General features: G+C 69.9%; 2 protein-coding genes across 2 annotated transcripts; one reads left to right on the top strand and one right to left on the bottom strand.

Annotated features, from left to right (window-relative positions):
* Positions 1-211: 211 nt before the first annotated feature.
* On the top strand, positions 212-7,860 carry SLC6A8 (solute carrier family 6 member 8). The gene is given in 13 exon segments (XM_054014846.1): positions 212-343; positions 475-512; positions 514-707; positions 1,330-1,462; positions 2,268-2,426; positions 2,602-2,705; positions 2,814-2,938; positions 4,049-4,161; positions 4,318-4,455; positions 4,548-4,650; positions 5,273-5,373; positions 5,865-6,035; positions 6,690-7,860. Coding segments are annotated over 13 exon segments (1,572 nt in total). The 5' UTR covers positions 212-294; the 3' UTR covers positions 6,834-7,860.
* A 1,686-nt stretch (positions 7,861-9,546) lies between these two features.
* BCAP31 (B cell receptor associated protein 31) lies at positions 9,547-18,836 on the bottom strand. Its single transcript, XM_054014845.1, has 8 exons — positions 18,766-18,836; positions 15,468-15,581; positions 15,091-15,191; positions 14,138-14,285; positions 13,805-13,940; positions 13,441-13,567; positions 10,840-10,940; positions 9,547-10,080 (listed from the first exon to the last, which is right to left on the bottom strand). The coding sequence occupies exons 2-8, from the start codon at positions 15,557-15,559 to the stop codon at positions 10,042-10,044; spliced, it is 744 nt and encodes a 247-aa protein (XP_053870820.1). The 5' UTR covers positions 15,560-15,581; positions 18,766-18,836; the 3' UTR covers positions 9,547-10,041.
* Between the last annotated feature and the right edge of the window lie 1,099 nt (positions 18,837-19,935).

Here is a 19,935-nt window from a genome sequence, read left to right as displayed (position 1 = left end):
GAGGGGCACCGCAGGGCTGGGGGGGGCAGGGCCGGGCTGGCAGGGGCTGTGGGTCGGGAGTGAGGGGCACTGGCAGGGCTGGGGGGGGGCAGGGCTGGGCTGGCAGGGGCTGTGGTCGGGAGTGAGGGGCACTGGCAGAGCTGCGGCAGGTAGGGCTGGGCTGGCAGGGGACCGCAGGCTGGGGTTGACCCCTGTTTCTCCCCCGCCCCAGGTGTCTTTCTGATCCCGTACCTGCTCATCGCTGTGCTAGGGGGGGTCCCCATTTTCTTCCTGGAGATTTCGCTGGGGCAGTTCATGAAAGCCGGGAGCATCAACGTCTGGAACGTCGCGCCCCTGTTCAAAGGTCAGCAACCCCCCCGCCCTGGCCAGCCCCCCTGGGTCGGAGCTGCCCCCCCCCCGATTCCCCCCCCCGTGTCGGAGCCGGCACCCCCCAGAGGGGGACAGGTCCCACCCCGCCCGATCTCTCCCCCGCAGGGCTGGGCTTCGCCTCCATGGTGATCGTGTTTTACTGCAAACACCTACTACATCATGGTGCTGGCCTGGGGCTGCTACTACCTGGCCAACTCCTTCGCCGCCCCCCTGCCCTGGGCCACCTGCGGCCACACCTGGAACACGCCCGAGTGCGCCGAGAGCTTCCGCCCGCCGGACTGCGCCGGCAACCAGAGCTGTGAGCCCGAGGGGCGCTCGCCCGTGCTGGAGTTCTGGGAGTGAGTACCCCCTCGGGGACCCCCCATCCCCCCTCGGGAACCCCTATCCCCCCCAGGACCTCCCATCCCCCCTCAGGGACCCCTAGCCCCCCCTCGGGGACCCCCTTCCTCCCGCTGGGGCCCCTATCCCCCCTCGGGGACCCCTATCTCCCCTGGGGCCCCTATCCCCCCCAGGACCTCCCATCCCCCCTCGGGGACCCCCTATCCCCCCCAGGACCTCCCATCCCCCCATCGGGGACCCCTATCCCCTGCCCGAGAAGCGCTTGCCTGTGCTGGAGTTCTGGGAGTGCGTGCCCCCCTCAGGGACCCCTATCCTCCCGCTGGGGCCCCCCATCTCCTCTCAAACCCCCCTATCCCTCCCAGGGCTCCCCCTCACGCAGCTAACCCCGCTCACCCATCCCTGAGTTCTGGGTGTGAGTCCAGTCCCCTGCCCCCCCCCAGCTCCCCACCGGGCCCCCCCCCCCAGGGCTTCCCCCGCCTCAGGCTCCCCTCCCCCCTGGGATCCCCCTCGAATCCCCCGGCCTCCCTCATTGTGGCCCCAGCCAGGTTTGCCCTCCTGCCCCCCCCCGTGGGCTGAGCTGGCAGCCCCCCCGCACTCACACCCCTCCCCCCCCCATTGCAGGAACCGGGTGCTGCGCCTCTCGGGGGGCCTGGAGGAGCCGGGCGCCATCAACTGGGAGGTGACGCTTTGCCTGTTGGGGTGTTGGCTGCTCGTCTACTTCTGCGTCTGGAAGGGCGTCAAGTCCACCGGGAAGGTGGGGGGCCTGGGGCGAGGGGAAAGTGTGGGGGCTGGCAGGAAGGGGAAGGTGGGGGTCCCTGGGGAGGAGGGGAAGGTGGGGGGGCTGGCAGGAAGGGGAAGGTGGGGGTCCCTGGGGAGGAGGGGAAGGTGGGGGGGCTGGCAGGAAGGGGAAGGTGGGGGGAGCCTGGGGAGGAGGGGAAGGTGGGGGGCTGGCAGGAAGGGAAGGTGGGGGGTCCCTGGGAGGAGGGGAAGGTGGGGGGGCTGGCAGGAAGGGGAAGGTGGGGGGTCCCTGGGGAGGAGGGGAAGGTGGGGGGTCTGGCAGGAAGGGGAAGGTGGGGGGTCCCTGGGAGGAGGGGAAGGTGGGGAGGCTGGCAGGAAGGGGAAGGTGGGGGGTCCCTTGGGAGGAGGGGAAGGTGGGGGGGCTGGCAGGGAGGGGAAGGTGGGGGTCCCTGGGAGGAGGGGAAGGTGGGGGGGCTGGCAGGAAGGGGAAGGTGGGGGGGGTCCCTGGGGAGGAGGGAAGGTGGGGGGGCTGGCAGGAAGGGGAAGGTGGGGGGTCCCTGGGGAGGAGGGGAAGGTGAGGGGGGCTGGCAGGAAGGTGAAGGTGGGGGGTCCCTGGGGAGGAAGGGAAGGTGGGGGGGCTGGCAGGGAGGGAAAGCTGGGGGGTCCCTGGGGAGGAGGGGAAGGTGGGAGTCCCTGGGGGGAGTGGGGAGATGGGGCGCTCGGGGTGGGTCACAGCCTGGGGGTGCCCCTGGGGAGAGGGAGCTGCCATAGACTGGTGGGGTACATGGGGGAGGGGCCTCACGCTGCTCCCCCCCCCCCAGATCGTCTATTTCACTGCTACATTCCCCTACGTGGTGCTGATTGTTCTCCTGATCCGGGGGGTCCTGCTGCCCGGCGCCGGCACCGGGATCCTGTATTATCTCAAACCCGACTGGTCCAAACTGGGAATCCCCTCAGGTAACGCCGGCCCGGACGCCTGGGTTCTCTCCCGGCTCTGGGAGGGGAGTGGGGGCTGGTGGTTAGAGCAGGGGGGGCTGGAGAGCCCGGATGCCTGGGTTCTCTCCCTGGCTCTGGGAGGGGAGTGGGGGCTGGTGGGTCTAGAGCAGGGGGGGCTCGGAGCCCGGATGCCTGGGTTCTCTCTTTCTCTCCGTGCAGGTCTGGATCGACGCGGGGACTCAGATCTTTTTCTCTTACGCCATCGGGCTGGGCGCCCTGACAGCCCTGGGCAGCTACAACCGCTTCAACAATGACTGCTACAAGTGAGCCCCCCCCGACCCCCCCCCGGCTGCCGGGATCCCCCCCGAACTCCCCTCCAGCTGGGCTGCCCCCCCTGGCCTGGCGTCTAACCCCCCCTCTCCTCCCCGCAGAGATGCCATAATCCTCGCCCTGATCAACAGTGGGACGAGTTTCTTCGCTGGCTTCGTCGTCTTCTCCATCCTGGGCTTCATGGCGACGGAGCAGGGGGTCGACATCTCCAAGGTGGCAGAATCCGGTGAGTTCCGCCCGGACGCCTGGGTTCTCTCCCGCTGTGACAGGCTGGATCCCAGAACCCCCCTGGGAGCTGCCAGTCGATGTGCCCAGACCACCTCTGCCCCCTGCTTCCCTGCCAGCTCGGGGCCCCAGCCCCCCGACTTGCTGGGCCTGACCCATGCCCCACAGCCGCTCACAGGGGGCTCCCGCCTTTAGCCCCTGACGCCCAATGGGGTCTAACCCCAATGAAGCCGTGTTACCCTGTGTAACACTGAGGCCGGGTGACCTCCTGAATTGTCCCCCCTCTATAGCGCTGAGAGGGCTGCCCCCCCCCGTATTAACACTCCCTCTGGTTAATGAATAGGTCAGAAGTGCTGTGATGAGCTCCAGAGAGGGGGATTTCAGGGTTCCTGACGGGTCCCGACCGGGAATCGAACCAACCACGAGTCCGGGGCCTCTCACAGACGAACACATTGGTTTGGGCATCAGCTTTGGTGGGTACAAATGAATCTGTTCGTCGGTGAGGGGCCCCCAGACGCCTGGTTGGCTTGGCGGGTTCAGACTAACACGGCCCCCCCGGGCCTGTACCGAGAAGTCTGTTCTCAGCAATCCCACCACCTGCTGCCTCCAGCCGACCCAGAATCAAACCAGCACCCAGCCAACGAGCGGAGCCCCAGATACAACCAGGCCACGCGCCTCCACCGAGCGTGACTAGACCCAGCAGATCACGGGCTTCACAGAGATACGGCACATGTAGCCTCCAACACGCTCTAGATCTGTTACCTACACAGGCACACGCATGTTCCATAGAGCCTTATGGGCGGCCCCGTCACACCCGGCTCGGGGAGGGGAGCAGGGGGGGCTGGGAGCCAGGACTCCTGGGTTCTCTCCCTGGATCTGGGAGGGCAGTGGGGGCTGGTGGGTTAGAGCAGGGGGGCCTGGGAGCCAGGACTCCTGGGTTCTCTCCCCGGCTCTGGGAGGGGAGCGGGGACTGGTGGTTAGAGCAGGGGGCCTGGGAGCCAGGACTCCTGGGTTCTCTCCTGGCTCTGGGAGGGGAGTGGGGGCTGGTGGGTTAGAGCAGAGGGGCTGGGAGCCAGGACTCCTGGGTTCAATCCTCATTTCTCTCCCACAGGGCCTGGCCTGGCGTTCATCGCGTATCCCCGAGCTGTCACCCTGATGCCCGTCGCTCCCCTCTGGGCGGCTCTGTTCTTCATCATGCTGCTGCTACTTGGATTGGACAGTCAGGTGGGTGCTGGGAGCCAGGACTCCTGGGTTCTCTCCTTGGCTCTGGGAGGGGAGTGGGGGCTGGTGGTTAGAGCAGGGGGGGGGGGGGGGCTGGGAGCCCGGACGCCTGGGTTCTCTCCCATGGCTCCGGGGCTCAGAGCTGCTGTCCCCGCCCAGTTTGTGGGCGTGGAGGGTTTCATTACAGGGATCCTGGATTTGCTGCCGGCCAGCTGTTCGTTCCGGTTCCAGCGGGAGGTGACGGTCGCCCTGAGCTGCACCCTCTGCTTCTTCATCGACCTCTCCATGGTCACGGAGGTACGGGGGGGCTGCGGGTCGGGAGTGAGGGGCACCCCCAGCCAGCGCCATGGGACTCGCCCCCGTCTCATTCCTGCTCTCTCCCGCCCTAGGGGGGCATGTACGTCTTCCAGCTCTTCGACTACTACTCGGCCAGCGGCACCACACTGCTCTGGCAGGCCTTCTGGGAATGTATCGTGATTGGCTGGGTGTACGGTGAGTCCGGCACCGGCGGGGGCTGCGGGGCGGGAGTGAGGGGCACCGGCAGGGCTGGGCTGGCAGGGGCTGCGGGTCGGGAGTGAGGGGCACCGGCAGGGCTGGGGGGGGCAGGGCTGGGCTGGCAGGGGCTGCGGGTCGGGAGTGAGGGGCACCGGCAGGGCTGGGCTGGCAGGGGCTGCGGGTCGGGAGTGAGGGGCACCGGCAGGGCTGGGCTAGCAGGGGGCTACGGGTCGGGAGTGAGGGGCACCGGCAGGGCTGGGGGGCAGGGGCTGCGGGTCGGGAGTGAGGGGCACCGGCAGGGCTGGGGGGCAGGGGCTGCAGGTCGGGAGTGAGGGGCACCGGCAGGGCTGGGGGAGCCCAGGGCAGGGCTGGCAGGGGCTGCGGGTCAGGAGTGGGGGGCACCGGCAGGGCTGGGGGAGCCCAGGGCAGGGATGGCAGGGGCTGCGGGTCGGGAGTGAGGGGCGCCGGGGGGAGCCCAGATGGTCCCTCGCTCTGAGCTGGGCTCGGCGGGCAGGATGCCGGGGTTGATGGGCTTGTGGCTGTGAACTCGGGGTGCAGCAGGCAGGGCTGTGGGGGGGGAGGGGGCATATTGGGGTCATCTCCCCCTCTCTCCCCCCAGGAGCTGATCGGTTCATGGACGACATCGCCTGTATGATCGGCTACCGGCCCGGCCCCTGGATGAAATGGTGCTGGATGGTTCTGACACCCCTCATCTGCCTGGTACGGAGCCCGGACGCCTGGGTTCTCTCCCTGGCCGGAGGCGGGGGTGTGAGCCCGGACGCCTGGGTTCTCTCCCCGGTTGTGGGCTGGGGGCCTGGATGCCTGGGATCTCTCCCTGGCCGGAGGGGGAGGTGAGCCCAGATGCCTGGGTTCTCTCCCTGGCTCTGGGAGGGGGGCTGGGGGCCCGGATGCCTGGGTTCTCTCCCTGGCTCTCGGATGGGGGCTGGGGGCCTGGACGCCTGGGTTCTCTCCCCGGCTCTGGGAGGGAGGCTGGGGGCCTGGACGCCTGGGTTCTCTCCCTGGCCGGAGCAGGTGAGCCCAGATGCCTGGGTTCTCTCCCCGGCTCTGGGAGGGGGGCTGGGGGCCCGGATGCCTGGGTTCTCTCCCCGGCTCTGGGAGGGGGGCTGGGGGCCCGGACGCCTGGGTTCTCTCCCCAGTGGGGGCTAGGCTGGGCTCCCGGGTTTTAACGGCTCCTCTCCCACCTCCCTCAGGGCATTTTCCTCTTCAACGTTGCCTATTACAAGCCGCTGATCTACAACCACACCTACGTGTATCCGTGGTGGGGCGAGGCCCTGGGCTGGGCCTTCGCGCTCAGCTCCATGCTCTGCCTGCCTCTCACGGCCCTCAGCAAACTGCTCCGCGCCCAGGGGCCGCTGGCCGAGGTGAGCCCGGTGCTGGGGGGGCTCTGCCCAGGGCGCTGGGAGCCCGGACGCCGGGGTTCTCTCTCCGACTCTGGGAGGGGAGTGGGGGCTGGTGGTTAGAGTAGGGGGGGCTGGGAGCCAGGACTCCTGGGTTCTCTCCCTGGCTCTGGGAGGGGAGTGGGGGTTGATGGTTAGAGCAGGGGGGCTGAGAGCCAGGACTCCTGGGTTCTCTCCCCGGCTCTGGGAGGGGAGGGGGGCTGGTGGTTAGAGCAGGGGGGGCTGGGAGCCAGGACTCCTGGGTTCTCTCCCGGCTCTGGGAGGGGAGTGGGGGCTGGTGGTTAGAGCAGGGGGGCTGGGAGCCAGGACTCCTGGGTTCTCTCCCCGGCTCTGGGAGGGGAGTGGGGTCTGGTGGTTAGAGCAGGGGGGGCTGGGAGCCAGGACTCCTGGGTTCTCTCCCCGGCTCTGGGAGGGGAGCAGGGGCTGGTGGTTAGAGCAGGGGGGGCTGGGAGCCAGGACTCCTGGGTTCTCTCCCCGGCTCTGGGAGGGGAGTGGGGGCTGGTGGTTAGAGCAGGGGGGGCTAGGAGCCAGGACTCCTGGGTTCTCTCCCGGCTCTGGGGCAGGCTGGGCTCCCGGACGCCGGGGTTCTGTTAACCCCGTCTCTCTCCCTGCCCCCAGCGCTGGCAGTGTCTCACCCAGCCCGTGTGGGGGCTGCACCACCTGGAGTACAAGGTGCCCGAGGGGAACAGGGGGGCACTGACCAGCCTGAGCCCCTGCGCCGAGGACATGGGCAAAGTCGACATCCTGGAGAGCGTCATGTGATCTGGAGCTCTGCCCCCCTGGGGGGTCCCCTGCCCCCAGAACATGTGCCACTCAAATCATACAGCCGCTCCCTGGGGGGCAGGACCCCTGCAAACCAGCCCGGACGCCTGGGTTCTCTCCCTGGCTCTGGGAGAGGAGGGGAGGGGCTGGGGGCCCAGACACCTGGGTTCTCTGGGAGGGGAGCTCCTCCATTCAATTCAGCCGTTTGGCCCCACCCGCCCCAGAGCCAGCATGAGACCCCCCCAGCCGGCGAACCCAGGCGTCCTGCCCCCACCCCCCGAGCCCTTGAACGCAGATTATATTTTGCACATTTTCTATAGAGAGAAGCTATATACAGATCTATAAATCGGGGGAGGGGGGGGGACATTAATTTTCTTAAGTGTGGGGCCTGTACAAAGCGCTAACGAGCCAGGCCGGGGGTCGCGCGGGGACCCGGCTGGTGGGGGTGTCTGTGTCGGGGGGAGGGTGTCCGTGTGTGTGTCCGTGGGGGGGGGGGGGTCCATGTCCGGGGTGTGTGTGTGTGTCTGTGCTACATCAATGCACCAACCCAACCTCAGGCCGACGGGGGTGGGAGCGGGGGGGTGATTGCCGATGAGCCTCTGGGGGGGGGTGGCCCCCCGAGCAGCCCACCAGCAGACCCTTGGGCTGTTTTTTTCTGGGGGGGGGCAGGGGAGATGGATGGGAGCAAGATCCCCCCCCATATGCCAAGAGTCCAATCTCTGCCATCCATCCCCCCCCCAGCCGGGGGTTAAATCCAGAGTGACTCCAGCTTGCCCCTCGCCCACAGAGGCTGTCCCATTTGTTCCCCCCCCCCACCCTGGGGGGGCCCGGGGGCGATTCCACATCAGTCTTCCACGGTGGCAGCTTTAACGTGTTGTGTGTTGTGTCAAACCCGCGGGGACGCTCCTGACCCCCCGCTTCCCAGAGGCCCCCCCCGTTCCTGACCCCCCCCAGCCCACTGCGGGCTCTGTCTGTGATCGTGTTAATTTCCATCCTGAGACAGCAATAAACGAGACATATCCCGGCCGCTCCGTGTGTGTGTGTGTGCCGGGGGGGGGGAGAACCCCCTCCACCCCCCCAGCTTTGTTTCCAAGCTCCCAAATCTACCCCCTGCCTGACAGCAACTCACCCCAGCTCTGGGGGGGCGGGAGAGAGAGACAAGGAGCCTCCCTAGAACCACCCCCCCCCTGCCCCAACTCAACACCACAGAATTTCCCCCCCGGCTCTGGGAGGGAGCTGGTGGTTATAGCAGGGGGGGGTGTCTCGGAGCCGGACGCCTGGGTTCTCCCGGGCTCTGGGAGGGGAGTGGGGGCTGGCGGGTTAGAGCGGTGGGGTGTGGGAGCCAGGACTCCTGGGTTCTCCCCCGCTCTGGGAGGGGAGTGGGGCTGGCGGGTTAGAGCGGTGGGGTGTGGAGCCGGACGCCTGGGTTCTCCCCGGCTCTGGGAGGGGAGTGGGGGCTGGTGGGTTAGAGCGCTGGGGTGTGGGAGCCAGGACTCCTGGGTTCTCCCCGGCTCTGGGAGGGGAGTGGGGGCTGGTGGTTAGAGCGGTGGGGTGTGGGGCCGGACGCCGGGTTCTCCCCGGCTCTGGAGGGGAGTGGGGGCTGGTGGTTAGAGCCGGGGGGGGCTGGGAGCCAGGTCTCCTGGGTTCTTCCTGGCTCTGGGAGGGGAGTGGGGGCTGGTGGTTAGAGCCGGGGGGGGCTGGGAGCCAGGTCTCCTGGGTTCTCCCCGGCTCTGGGAGGGGAGTGGGGGCTGGTGGGGTTAGAGCGCTGGGGTGTGGGAGCCAGGACTCCTGGGTTCTCCCCGGCTCTGGGAGGGGAGTGGGGGCTGGTGGTTAGAGCCAGGGGGGCCTGGGAGCCGGATGCCGGGTTCTCCCCGGCTCTGGGAGGGGGCTGGCGGTTAGAGCGGTGGGGTGTGGGAGCCGGACGCCTGGGTTCTCCCGGCTCTGGGAGGGGGCTGGCGGTTAGAGCAGTGGGGTGTGGGAGCCGGATGCCTGGGTTCTCCCCGGCTCTGGGAGGGGGGAAATCGTGGCGCCGGGGCTGCGCTGTCCTGCCCAGGAATGTCCGGGTGGAGCCGGAGCCGGGCAGAGAAACCGCTCCTGGCCCTGCTGCTTGTTACCCTTGGCCTCAGCTCCTCCAGTGTGGGCCGGGGGGAGGGGGGACCCTGCATTCCTGAGCAGGGGAAACTGAGGCAGGGGGCAGCAGGGCTGGGAGGCGCCAGCACCCCTTAGACCCGCCAAGGGCCGGGCAGAATCTACCCCCAGCCCCTGGCTTTCAGCAGTGAAGGTTTCATTAGATCCCTGGCCAGGCCCCAGCCCGGCCCCCCCTGCTCCCCCCACCCGTGGGGCGTCAGGGACTGGGCCTGGCCTAACCGCAGGCGAGAACCCCGGCGTCCTGGCTCTCTTCCCCCTCCCCCCGCTGCAGTCCAGGGAGTAGGTCCCAAGGCTCCCCCTGGCCCTGCTGCACCTAGCCAACATGTGCCACCGCCCCCCCCAAACTTAGCCCAACTCCCCCTCTCCCCCCCCCAGAGAACCCCAGCATCCAGGGGCACTGGGAACAGGGGTGGGGACTAGGAGTCTAGCCACCAGGCTTCTAAATGCCTCACTTTACCCAAGCGATTGCCCCCTGCCCACGGGGGGAGGAGTATGGGGGGGAAGACATCAGGGTACCCAGGAAGCCCCCCACCCCCCCATTCAGCAACACACTGTGTGCCCAGCCTGGTGTCTGACCCTTTATTGAAGCCGAAGCTCACATTGCTACAGACCCAGCGCCAGTAACAGAACCGGCCCTGGCACAAGGCTGGAGGGGGGTCACAGCAGCTGGGCCCCCCAGCAACACAGGGCTTACAAGCAAGAGGAACAGCTGGGGGGGGGGGAATGGCAACTCCCCACAAACCTTGTGATTCAATGGGAAATCCAGGGGTCCCCAGCCCAGGAAAGACAGAAAGAGCAGGTCACACAGAGGGGAAACTGAGGCACGAGGGCTCCAACCCCCTGCTTGGAATGGGCCCAGCCTAGTGATGAGGGTGAGCGCAGCAGTCCCACCCCCACCTCCTGGGAGCACAGGGGGAAGGTCAGAGCCCCATTGGGGAGGGGAGCCCCCCCCACTGAATACTGTAGGCTCCACCCACTGCAGAGCAGGGGGCGTGGTCCAAGAGAGGCCCCACCCACTGAAAGCAACAGAGGCAGACAGAGGGGGGGAGGGGAAGAGCCATCACTCCTCCTTCTTGTCCTTCGGGCCCTCCCGCAGCATCTGGGGAGAGACGGACACGGGGTCAGGGGGGAGATGGACAGCCCCCCCGTTCTCCCCCAGCTCCAGCCCAGCACCCCTCCCCCCGGCTCTGTCCATGACCCTCGCTCCCCACATGCAGCCGCCCCAGACAGGGGTCCCTCACTCCTGACCCACAGCCCTCCCGGCCCCCCAGTAACCTCCCCCCTTGCTGGTAGTTAAAAATGCCCCAGCGGCAGCTGGGCCCCACCCCGGGCTCACCCAGCCGCACCCCAGCAATGGGGACAGGGCTGGGCAACCGCGCCTGGCTGGGAGCCGGCCCCACGCACCTGTCTGCACGTAGCTGTCACGAGGCACCGGGCACGGAGCCCACAGCTGGGCTGGGCCAAGGGAGGGGCAGGAGCCGGAGCCAGGCCACCCCCCTGCCACGGCTCTGCCGGTGCCCCTCACTCCTGACCCACAGCCCCCTCCCCCCAGCCCTGCCGGTGCCCCTCACTCCCGCCCTGCGCCCCCCTGCCCGGCCAGTGCCCCTCACTCCCGCCCTGCGCCCCCCCACTCAGCTGACAGCTCCGGCTGACAGCAAGTTATTTACAGCCCAAGCCAGGATCTCTTAACCCCGCACCAGCGGTTCCCAGCCTGGCAGGGCGGTGCTGCCCCCTGGTGGTGGGAGGGGCCACCTCTCTGGGGGGAGCCTGCCCCAGACACCCGTCCTGCTCCCCAGCCCCAAGGCCTGTCCTAGACCACGGGCCCCGGCCACACACCCCCTGCGCCCCGTGGCCCCACCTGCAGTTTGCCGTGTTCCTCCAGCAGCCGGTCGTACTCCTGGGTCAACCCCTGGGCCTGCTTCCTCATGGCCAGCGCCTCGCTCTCCGCCTTCTCCACCGCTGGGGGGAGCAGCCAGGTTAGCCCCCGCAGGGCCACCACCCCCCCACGGGGCAGAGCCGAGCCAGCGCCCGCTGGTGTGAACGGCTCCAGCGTGGCTGGTGCTGCCTTAGCCCCCCGCTGTGCAGCGCCTCCAGCCTCGGGAGGGGATCAGGGGCATGGGGCTGTCTTAGGCCAGGGCAGCCAGGCCGAAGCAGACGTGCCCCAGCGTGTGGGGGGGAATGCACAGGGTGACCCAGGCCAAAGCAGACGTGCCCCAGCGTGTGGGGGGGGAATGCCCAGGGTGACCCAGGCCGAAGCGGACGTGCCCCAGCGTGTTGGGAATGCCCAGGGTGACCCAGGCCGAAGCGGACGTGCCCCAGCGTGTGGGGGGGGAATGCCCCCCGGGTGACCCAGGCCGAAGCGGACGTGCCCCAGCGTGTGGGGGGGGAATGCCCAGGGTGACCCAGGCCGAAGCGGACGTGCCCCAGCGTGTGGGGGGGGAATGCCCAGGGTGACCCAGGCCGAAGCGGACGTGCCCCAGCGTGTGGGGGGGGAATGCCCAGGGTGACCCAGGCCGAAGCGGACGTGCCCCAGCGTGTGGGGGGGGAATGCCCAGGGTGACCCAGGCCGAAGCGGACGTGCCCCAGCGTGTGGGGGGGGGAATGCCCAGGGTGACCCAGGCCGAAGCGGACGTGCCCCAGCGTGTGGGGGGGGAATGCCCAGGGTGACCCAGGCCGAAGCGGACGTGCCCCATGCCCAGGGTGACCCAGGCCGAAGCGGACGTGCCCCAGCGTGTGGGGGGGGAATGCCCAGGGTGACCCAGGCCGAAGCGGACGTGCCCCAGCGTGTGGGGGGGGGAATGCACAGGGTGACCCAGGCCGAAGCGGACGTGCCCCAGCGTGTGGGGGGGGGAATGCACAGGGTGACCCAGGCCGAAGCTGGGGGGGGGGAATGCACAGGGTGACCCAGGCCGAAGCGGACGTGCCCCAGCGTGTGGGGGGGGAATGCCCAGGGTGACCCAGGCCGAAGCGGACGTGCCCCAGCGTGTGGGGGGGGGAATGCACAGGGTGACCCAGGCCGAAGCGGACGTGCCCCAGCGTGTGGGGGGGGAATGCACAGGGTGACCCAGGCCGAAGCGGACGTGCCCCAGCGTGTGGGGGGGGGAATGCACAGGGTGACCCAGGCCGAAGCGGACGTGCCCCAGCGTGTGGGGGGGGGAATGCACAGGGTGACCCAGGCCGAAGCGGACGTGCCCCAGCGTGTGGGGGGGGGAATGCACAGGGTGACCCAGGCCGAAGCGGACGTGCCCCAGCGTGTGGGGGGGGGAATGCACAGGGTGACCCAGGCCGAAGCGGACGTGCCCCAGCGTGTGGGGGGGGGAATGCACAGGGTGACCCAGGCCGAAGCGGACGTGCCCCAGCGTGTGGGGGGGAATGCACAGGGTGACCCAGGCCGAAGCGGACGTGCCCCAGCGTGTGAGGGGGAATGCACAGGGTGACCCAGGCCGAAGCGGACGTGCCCCAGTGTGTGGGGGGGGGAATGCACAGGGTGACCCAGGCCGAAGCGGACGTGCCCCAGCGGGAGGGGGGGAATGCACAGGGTGACCCAGGCCGAAGCGGACGTGCCCCAGCGGGAGGGGGGGAATGCACAGGGTGACCCAGGCCGAAGCGGACGTGCCCCAGCGGGAGGGGGGGGAATGCACAGGGTGACCCAGGCCGAAGCGGACGTGCCCCAGCGTGTGGGGGGGAATGCACAGGGTGACCCAGGCCGAAGCGGACGTGCCCCAGCGTGTGAGGGGGAATGCACAGGGTGACCCAGGCCGAAGCGGACGTGCCCCAGCGGGAGGGGGGGAATGCACAGGGTGACCCAGGCGGAGGCGGACGTGCCCCAGCGGGAGGGGGGGAATGCACAGGGTGACCCAGGCCGAAGCAGACGTGCCCCAGTGTGTGGGGGGGAATGCACAGGGTGACCCAGGCCGAAGCGGACGTGCCCCAGTGTGTGGGGGGGGAATGCACAGGGTGACCCAGGCCGAAGCGGACGTGCCCCAGCGGGAGGGGGGGAATGCACAGGGTGACCCAGGCCGAAGCGGACGTGCCCCAGCGGGAGGGGGGGAATGCACAGGGTGACCCAGGCCGAAGCGGACGTGCCCCAGTGTGTGGGGGGGAATGCACAGGGTGACCCAGGCCGAAGCAGACGTGCCCCAGTGTGTGGGGGGGAATGCACAGGGTGACCCAGGCCGAAGCAGACGTGCCCCAGTGTGGGGGGGAATGCACAGGGTGACCCAGGCCGAAGCAGACGTGCCCCAGTGTGGGGGGGAATGCACAGGGTGACCCAGGCGGAGGCGGACGTGCCCCAGCGGGAGGGGGGCCGGGATCCATGAGGAGGCCCAGGCCGAGGCAGACATGCCCCAGTGGGGGTGGGGGGGTTGGACTAGGACTCCCGGAGTGACCCAGGCCAATGCTAGCCTCAGGATTTAACCCCCGAGTTGCTGCAGGGGTGCAACATCCCCCCCAGCCTCACCCCTCTTGCTAGTGGCCAGTTCCTCCTTCAGCTCCTTGAGCTCCGCCTTCAGCATCTCGTTCTGCTCCGCGGCCCCCGGCCCCTCGGCCAGACGCTCCCCGACATCCACGCCAGCCTCCTCCAGCTCCTGGGGGGGGACAGGGGACAGGTGACTCCAGCTGGACCCCACATCCCCAGCCAGGGCCCTGCCATCCAGACCCCCACAACCATAGGGCCCAACCCCCTCCCCCATGGACTCACATCCCACTGGAGTGCCCCCCCCCCTCCGGCTCCCAGCTCGACCCACAAGAGGCCTGGCAGCCCAGGGGATCCAGGGCATGTGGGTTTGAGCCCCGCCCCCTCTGCACCAGCCCCGCCCCCCCACCTTCTTCAGCTGGTCGTTGTCCTCCATGTATCTCCTGGCTGCGTCACTGGCGCCCTCCGCCTGCTTCTTGAACGCGGCGTTGGAGGCCAGGAGCGTGGCCTGCTGGGAGATCAGCGTCACCAGCCGGCGCAGGAGGCTGTGGGGAGCCAGGGCAGTGAGGGGTTAACGGCGGAGGGGCCACTCGCCTGGGACCGAGACGCAGCCCCTGGCAGGGGCCCCCCAGTCCTGCTGGCGCCCCTCACTCCCGACCCGCAGCCCCTGCTAGCCCGGGTCTGCCCCCCACCCCCCCGCCAGCTCTGCCGGTGCCCCTCACTCCCACCCCCCCCCGCTCACAAGGACAGCAGCAGGGAGAAGCCGGCCAGGTAGAGGTTGCGCTGGGCCCGGAAGAGTTTCATGTGGAAGTGCTCCACGGCGCCCGGGTTGTTCTGCAGATTCACCTTCTCCGTCACGTCGTCGTACTTCTGAATCTCACGCACAGCATCTGGGGGCAGGGAGGGGTTAACGCGCCGGGTGGAACCCAGGAGTCCGGGCTCCCAGCCCCCACCCAACTCCCAGAGCTGGGGAGAGAACCCAGGAGTCCTGGCTCCCAGTCCCCTGCTCTAACCACCAGCCCCCACTCCCCTCCCAGAGCCAGGAAAGAAACCAGGAGTCCGGGCTCCCAGGCCCGCACCCCAAGGAGGTTGGGTTACAAGGAGAAAGCATGTGCCCTGGCACCCGGCCCTGCCCGGGGAGAGCGCCCCCTGCCCAGTCCCCCCCAGCCCAGCTCCCCCCAGTGCCCTGCCGGGGGAGAGCGCCCCTTGCCTAGCCCCCCCCCCACAGCACAGCGCCCCCCAGTGCCCTGCCGGGGGAGAGCGCCCCCTGCCCAGCCCCCCCCCACAGCACAGCGCCCCCCAGTGCCCTGCCGGGGGAGAGCGCCCCCTGCCCAGCCTCCCCCACAGTACAGCGCCCCCCAGTGCCCTGCCGGGGGAGAGCGCCCCCTGCCCAGCCCCCCCACACCACAGCGCCCCCCAGTGCCCTGCCGGGGGAGAGCGCCCCCTGCCCAGCCCCCCCCACACCACAGCGCCCCCCAGTGCCCTGCCGGGGGAGAGCGCCCCCTGCCCAGCCCCCCCACAGCACAGCGCCCCCCAGTGCCCTGCCGGGGGAGAGCGCCCCCTGCCCAGCCCCCCCACACCACAGCGCCCCCCAGTGCCCTGCCGGGGGAGAGCGCCCCCTGCCCAGCCCCCCCACACCACAGTGCCCCCCAGTGCCCTGCCGGGGGAGAGCGCCCCCTGCCCAGCCCCGCTCACCAAGCAGCAGCAGGACGAGGATGACTATGAGCACCACGAAGAACGTGTTCCCGTAGGTCACCACCAGCCGCACCAGGCGGGACCGGAAGATTTTCTGCCATCTGCCGGGGGTGGGAGACGATCACACAGGCAGCCCCCCCCAGCCCCCCAGGCCCCCCACCCCAGCCCTGTAGGGATATGGGGACAGAACCAGACCCAGGGTCCCCCAAGCCAGAGACAGGGGTGAATCAGCCAGGACCCCAGCAGAGGGGAGCCCCCCTACCGGGGGAATGGGAGATGGAGCCGCCGTCCCCCAGGAGGCCAGCCCAGCCCCCAGCAGTGGGGCAGGCTCCCCGCCCACCCCCAGGGCCCCCGAAGCGCCCGGCTCGGGGCCCCACCTGGGCGCGGAGATGAAGGGGATGCAGAGCAGCAGGACGGCGAAGACCTCGGCGTAGAGGAACGTGGCCACGGCCATCCACTGCAGGCTCATGGCGGCCACGGGGCACGGAGGGCTGGGGGGGAGAGAGAGAGTGAACCCCACACCCCAGAGACACTGCCAGAGATCTCCTGCCACCCCACTCCCTGCCCAGCCCCCATCACCCGCCACCCCACTCCCTGCCCAGCCCCCATCACCCGCCACCCCACTCCCTGCCCCATAGCCCCCTGCCCACCCCCCATCACCCGCCGCCCCACTCCCTGCCCCATAGCCCCCTGCCCCGCCCCCCCATCACCCACCGCCCCACTCCCTGCCCCATAGCCCCCTACCCCACCCCCCATCACCCGCCGCCCCACTCCCTGCCCCATAGCCCCCTGCCCCGCCCCCCCATCACCCACCGCCCCACTCCCTGCCCCATAGCCCCCTGCCCCGCCCCCCCATCACCCACCGCCCCACTCCCTGCCCCATAGCCCCCTGCCCCGCCCCCCATCACCCACTGCCCCTCCCTGCCCCATAGCCCTCTGCCCCACCCCCCCATCACCCGCCGCCCCACTCCCTGCCCCATAGCCCCCTGCCCCGCCCCCCCATCACCCACCGCCCCACTCCCTGCCCATAGCCCCCTACCCCACCCCCATCACCCGCCGCCCCACTCCCTGCCCCATAGCCCCCTGCCCCGCCCCCCCATCACCCACCGCCCCACTCCCTGCCCCATAGCCCCCTGCCCCGCCCCCCCATCACCCACCGCCCCACTCCCTGCCCCATAGCCCCCTGCCCCGCCCCCCCATCACCCACCGCCCCACTCCCTGCCCCATAGCCCCCTGCCCCGCCCCCCCATCACCCACCGCCCCACTCCCTGCCCCATAGCCCCCTGCCCCGCCCCCCCCCATCACCCACCGCCCCCACTCCCTGCCCCATAGCCCCCTGCCCCGTCCCATCACCCGCCGCCCCACTCCCTGCCCATAGCCCCCTGCCCCGCCCCCCCATCACCCGCCACCCCACTCCCTGCCCCATAGCCCCCTGCCCCGCCCCCCCATCACCCACCGCCCCACTCCCTGCCCCATAGCCCCCTGCCCCGTCCCATCACCCACCGCCCCACTCCCTGCCCCATAGCCCCCTGCCCGTCCCATCACCCACCGCCCCACTCCCTGCCCCATAGCCCCCTACCCCACCCCCCATCACCCGCCGCCCCACTCCCTGCCCCATAGCCCCCTACCCCACCCCCCATCACCCGCCGCCCCACTCCCTGCCCCATAGCCCCCTGCCCCGCCCCCCATCACCCACCGCCCACTCCCTGCCCCATAGCCCCCTGCCCCGCCCCCCCATCACCCACCGCCCCACTCCCTGCCCCATAGCCCCCTGCCCCGCCCCCCATCACCCACTGCCCCTCCCTGCCCCATAGCCCCCTGCCCCACCCCCCATCACCCGCCGCCCCACTCCCTGCCCCATAGCCCCCTGCCCCGCCCCCCCATCACCCACCGCCCCACTCCCTGCCCCATAGCCCCCTACCCCACCCCCATCACCCGCCGCCCCACTCCCTGCCCCATAGCCCCCTGCCCCGCCCCCCCATCACCCACCGCCCCACTCCCTGCCCATAGCCCCCTGCCCCGCCCCCCCATCACCCACCGCCCCACTCCCTGCCCCATAGCCCCCTACCCCACCCCCCATCACCCGCCGCCCCACTCCCTGCCCCATAGCCCCCTGCCCGCCCCCCCATCACCCACCGCCCCACTCCCTGCCCCATAGCCCCCTGCCCCGCCCCCCCATCACCCACCGCCCCACTCCCTGCCCCATAGCCCCCTGCCCCGCCCCCCCATCACCCACCGCCCCACTCCCTGCCCATAGCCCCCTGCCCCGTCCCATCACCCACCGCCCCACTCCCTGCCCCATAGCCCCCTGCCCCGCCCCCCCATCACCCACCGCCCCACTCCCTGCCCCATAGCCCCCTACCCCACCCCCCATCACCCGCCGCCCCACTCCCTGCCCCATAGCCCCCTGCCCCGCCCCCCCATCACCCACCGCCCCACTCCCTGCCCCATAGCCCCCTGCCCCGCCCCCCATCACCCACCGCCCCACTCCCTGCCCCATAGCCCCCTGCCCCGCCCCCCCCATCACCCACCGCCCCACTCCCTGCCCCATAGCCCCCTGCCCCGTCCCATCACCAGCCGCCCCACTCCCTGCCCCATAGCCCCCTGCCCGCCCCCCCATCACCCGCCACCCCACTCCCTGCCCCATAGCCCCCTGCCCCGCCCCCCCATCACCCACCGCCCCACTCCCTGCCCATAGCCCCCTGCCCCGCCCCCCATCACCCACTGCCCCTCCCTGCCCCATAGCCCCCTGCCCCACCCCCATCACCCGCCGCCCCACTCCCTGCCCCATAGCCCCCTGCCCCGCCCCCCCATCACCCGCCGCCCCACTCCCTGCCCCATAGCCCCCTACCCCACCCCCCATCACCCGCCGCCCCACTCCCTGCCCCATAGCCCCCTGCCCCGCCCCCCCCATCACACACCGCCCCACTCCCTGCCCCATAGCCCCCTGCCCCGCCCCCCCATCACCCACCGCCCCACTCCCTGCCCCATAGCCCCCTACCCCACCCCCCATCACCCGCCGCCCCACTCCCTGCCCCATAGCCCCCTGCCCCGCCCCCCCATCACCCACCGCCCCACTCCCTGCCCCATAGCCCCCTGCCCCGCCCCCCCATCACCCACCGCCCCACTCCCTGCCCCATAGCCCCCTGCCCCGCCCCCCCCATCACCCACCGCCCCACTCCCTGCCCCATAGCCCCCTGCCCCGCCCCCCCATCACCCACCGCCCCACTCCCTGCCCCATAGCCCCCTGCCCCGCCCCCCCATCACCCACCGCCCCACTCCCTGCCCCATAGCCCCCTGCCCCGCCCCCCCCATCACCCACCGCCCCACTCCCTGCCCCATAGCCCCCTGCCCCGCCCCCCCATCACCCGCCACCCCACTCCCTGCCCCATAGCCCCCTGCCCCGCCCCCCCATCACCCACCGCCCCACTCCCTGCCCCATAGCCCCCTGCCCCACCCCCCATCACCCACCGCCCCACTCCCTGCCCCATAGCCCCCTGCCCCGCCCCCCCATCACCCACCGCCCCACTCCCTGCCCCATAGCCCCCTGCCCCGCCCCCCCCATCACCCACCGCCCCACTCCCTGCCCCATAGCCCCCTGCCCCGCCCCCCCATCACCCGCCGCCCCACTCCCTGCCCCCCCCCGCCCCGGGTCACTCTCTGGCGGCCCCGCACCAGGACTCGGCTCCTCGGGCTGGTTCCGGTTGGTCCCCACGCGGCCCCGCCCCCACCGGAAATAGGGACCGAGCAGGAGGCCCCGCCCCTCCGGGCCGCTTCCCACCAATGAGCGCCCGGCTTCCGCACCGGAAGTTGCCGCGCCCCATCCCCGGAATTTCCGTCAGGAGACCCGCCCCTCCCCCCGAGCTGGGCGGAAACACTTCGTGGCGCCGGAAGTGCCCCCCGCCGTAGACCGGAAGTGCGGCCATGACACCTAGCGAGGCGGAAGAGGCTCCCTGGACCGCACCGGAAGTGCCTAACGGGGCGGGGGGGCAGACACACACACAAACACTCACACAGAGACACACACACACAGAGACTCAGACACAAATACTCACACACACACACACAAATACTCACAGACTCGCGCAAACACTCACACACACACACACACACAAACACTCACACACACACACACAAACACACACACACAAATACTCACAGACTCGCGCAAACACTCACACACACACTCACAAACACACACACAAACACAAACACTCACACACTCACACACACGCACACAGAGACCCTCACACACACACACACTCACAGACTCACACAAACACTCACACACACACACTCACAAACACACACACACAAACACACGCACACAGAGACCCTCACACACTCACAGACTCACACAAACACTCACACACACACACTCATACACACACAGACACACTCACACACACATAAACACTCACACACTCACACACACATGCACACTCACTCGCTCCGCACTGGCCAGGTGGGCTGGATGTGCTGCTCCCTCTGGGGTGTCCCGGGGCCGTTCACAGGGGGGTTCCCAAAAGCAGGTGCTGGCGTCTGACCCCCGAGGCCGGGAGTGTGTCTGATCTTCAGTGAGCCCCTGGACAAAGTTTCTACATGAGGCTTTGTACAAAGTCTCGTGAAAACCGAGGTCCCACGTGCGTAGCCCCCCGACAAGGTGATACGAAGAGGCGCAATGTAAACTCATATGAACATTATCAGAGATTGATCTACACTTGGACAGACACATTCAGATTTATTCACAGGAAGGACCGAGCGGTTTGGGCTTTCTGTTCTGACAGTGTCATTTGTCACACATCAAGTGTCTAACGACGTTTTGAAATGGAGCATGAGACAGGG

This window comes from Malaclemys terrapin (genome assembly GCF_027887155.1).
Source record: "Malaclemys terrapin pileata isolate rMalTer1 chromosome 20 unlocalized genomic scaffold, rMalTer1.hap1 SUPER_20_unloc_1, whole genome shotgun sequence".
Lineage (NCBI taxonomy): Eukaryota > Metazoa > Chordata > Testudines > Emydidae > Malaclemys > Malaclemys terrapin.
Note: the sequence above shows the minus strand (reverse complement) of the source record. Positions and strands in the feature narration are given on the sequence as shown.

Coding starts and splice junctions, on each gene's coding strand:
- BCAP31 (XM_054014845.1), bottom strand. CDS start 15,559: ATGAGCCTGCAGTGGATGGCCGTGGCCACGTTCCTCTACGCCGAGGTC. Junction 13,941..14,137: donor TTCTCCCTGCTGCTGTCCTT/GTGAGCGGGGGG, acceptor GGCTCCCCACAG/CCTCCTGCGCCGGCTGGTGA. Junction 13,568..13,804: donor ACAACGACCAGCTGAAGAAG/GTGGGGGGGCGG, acceptor GTCCCCCCCCAG/GAGCTGGAGGAGGCTGGCGT.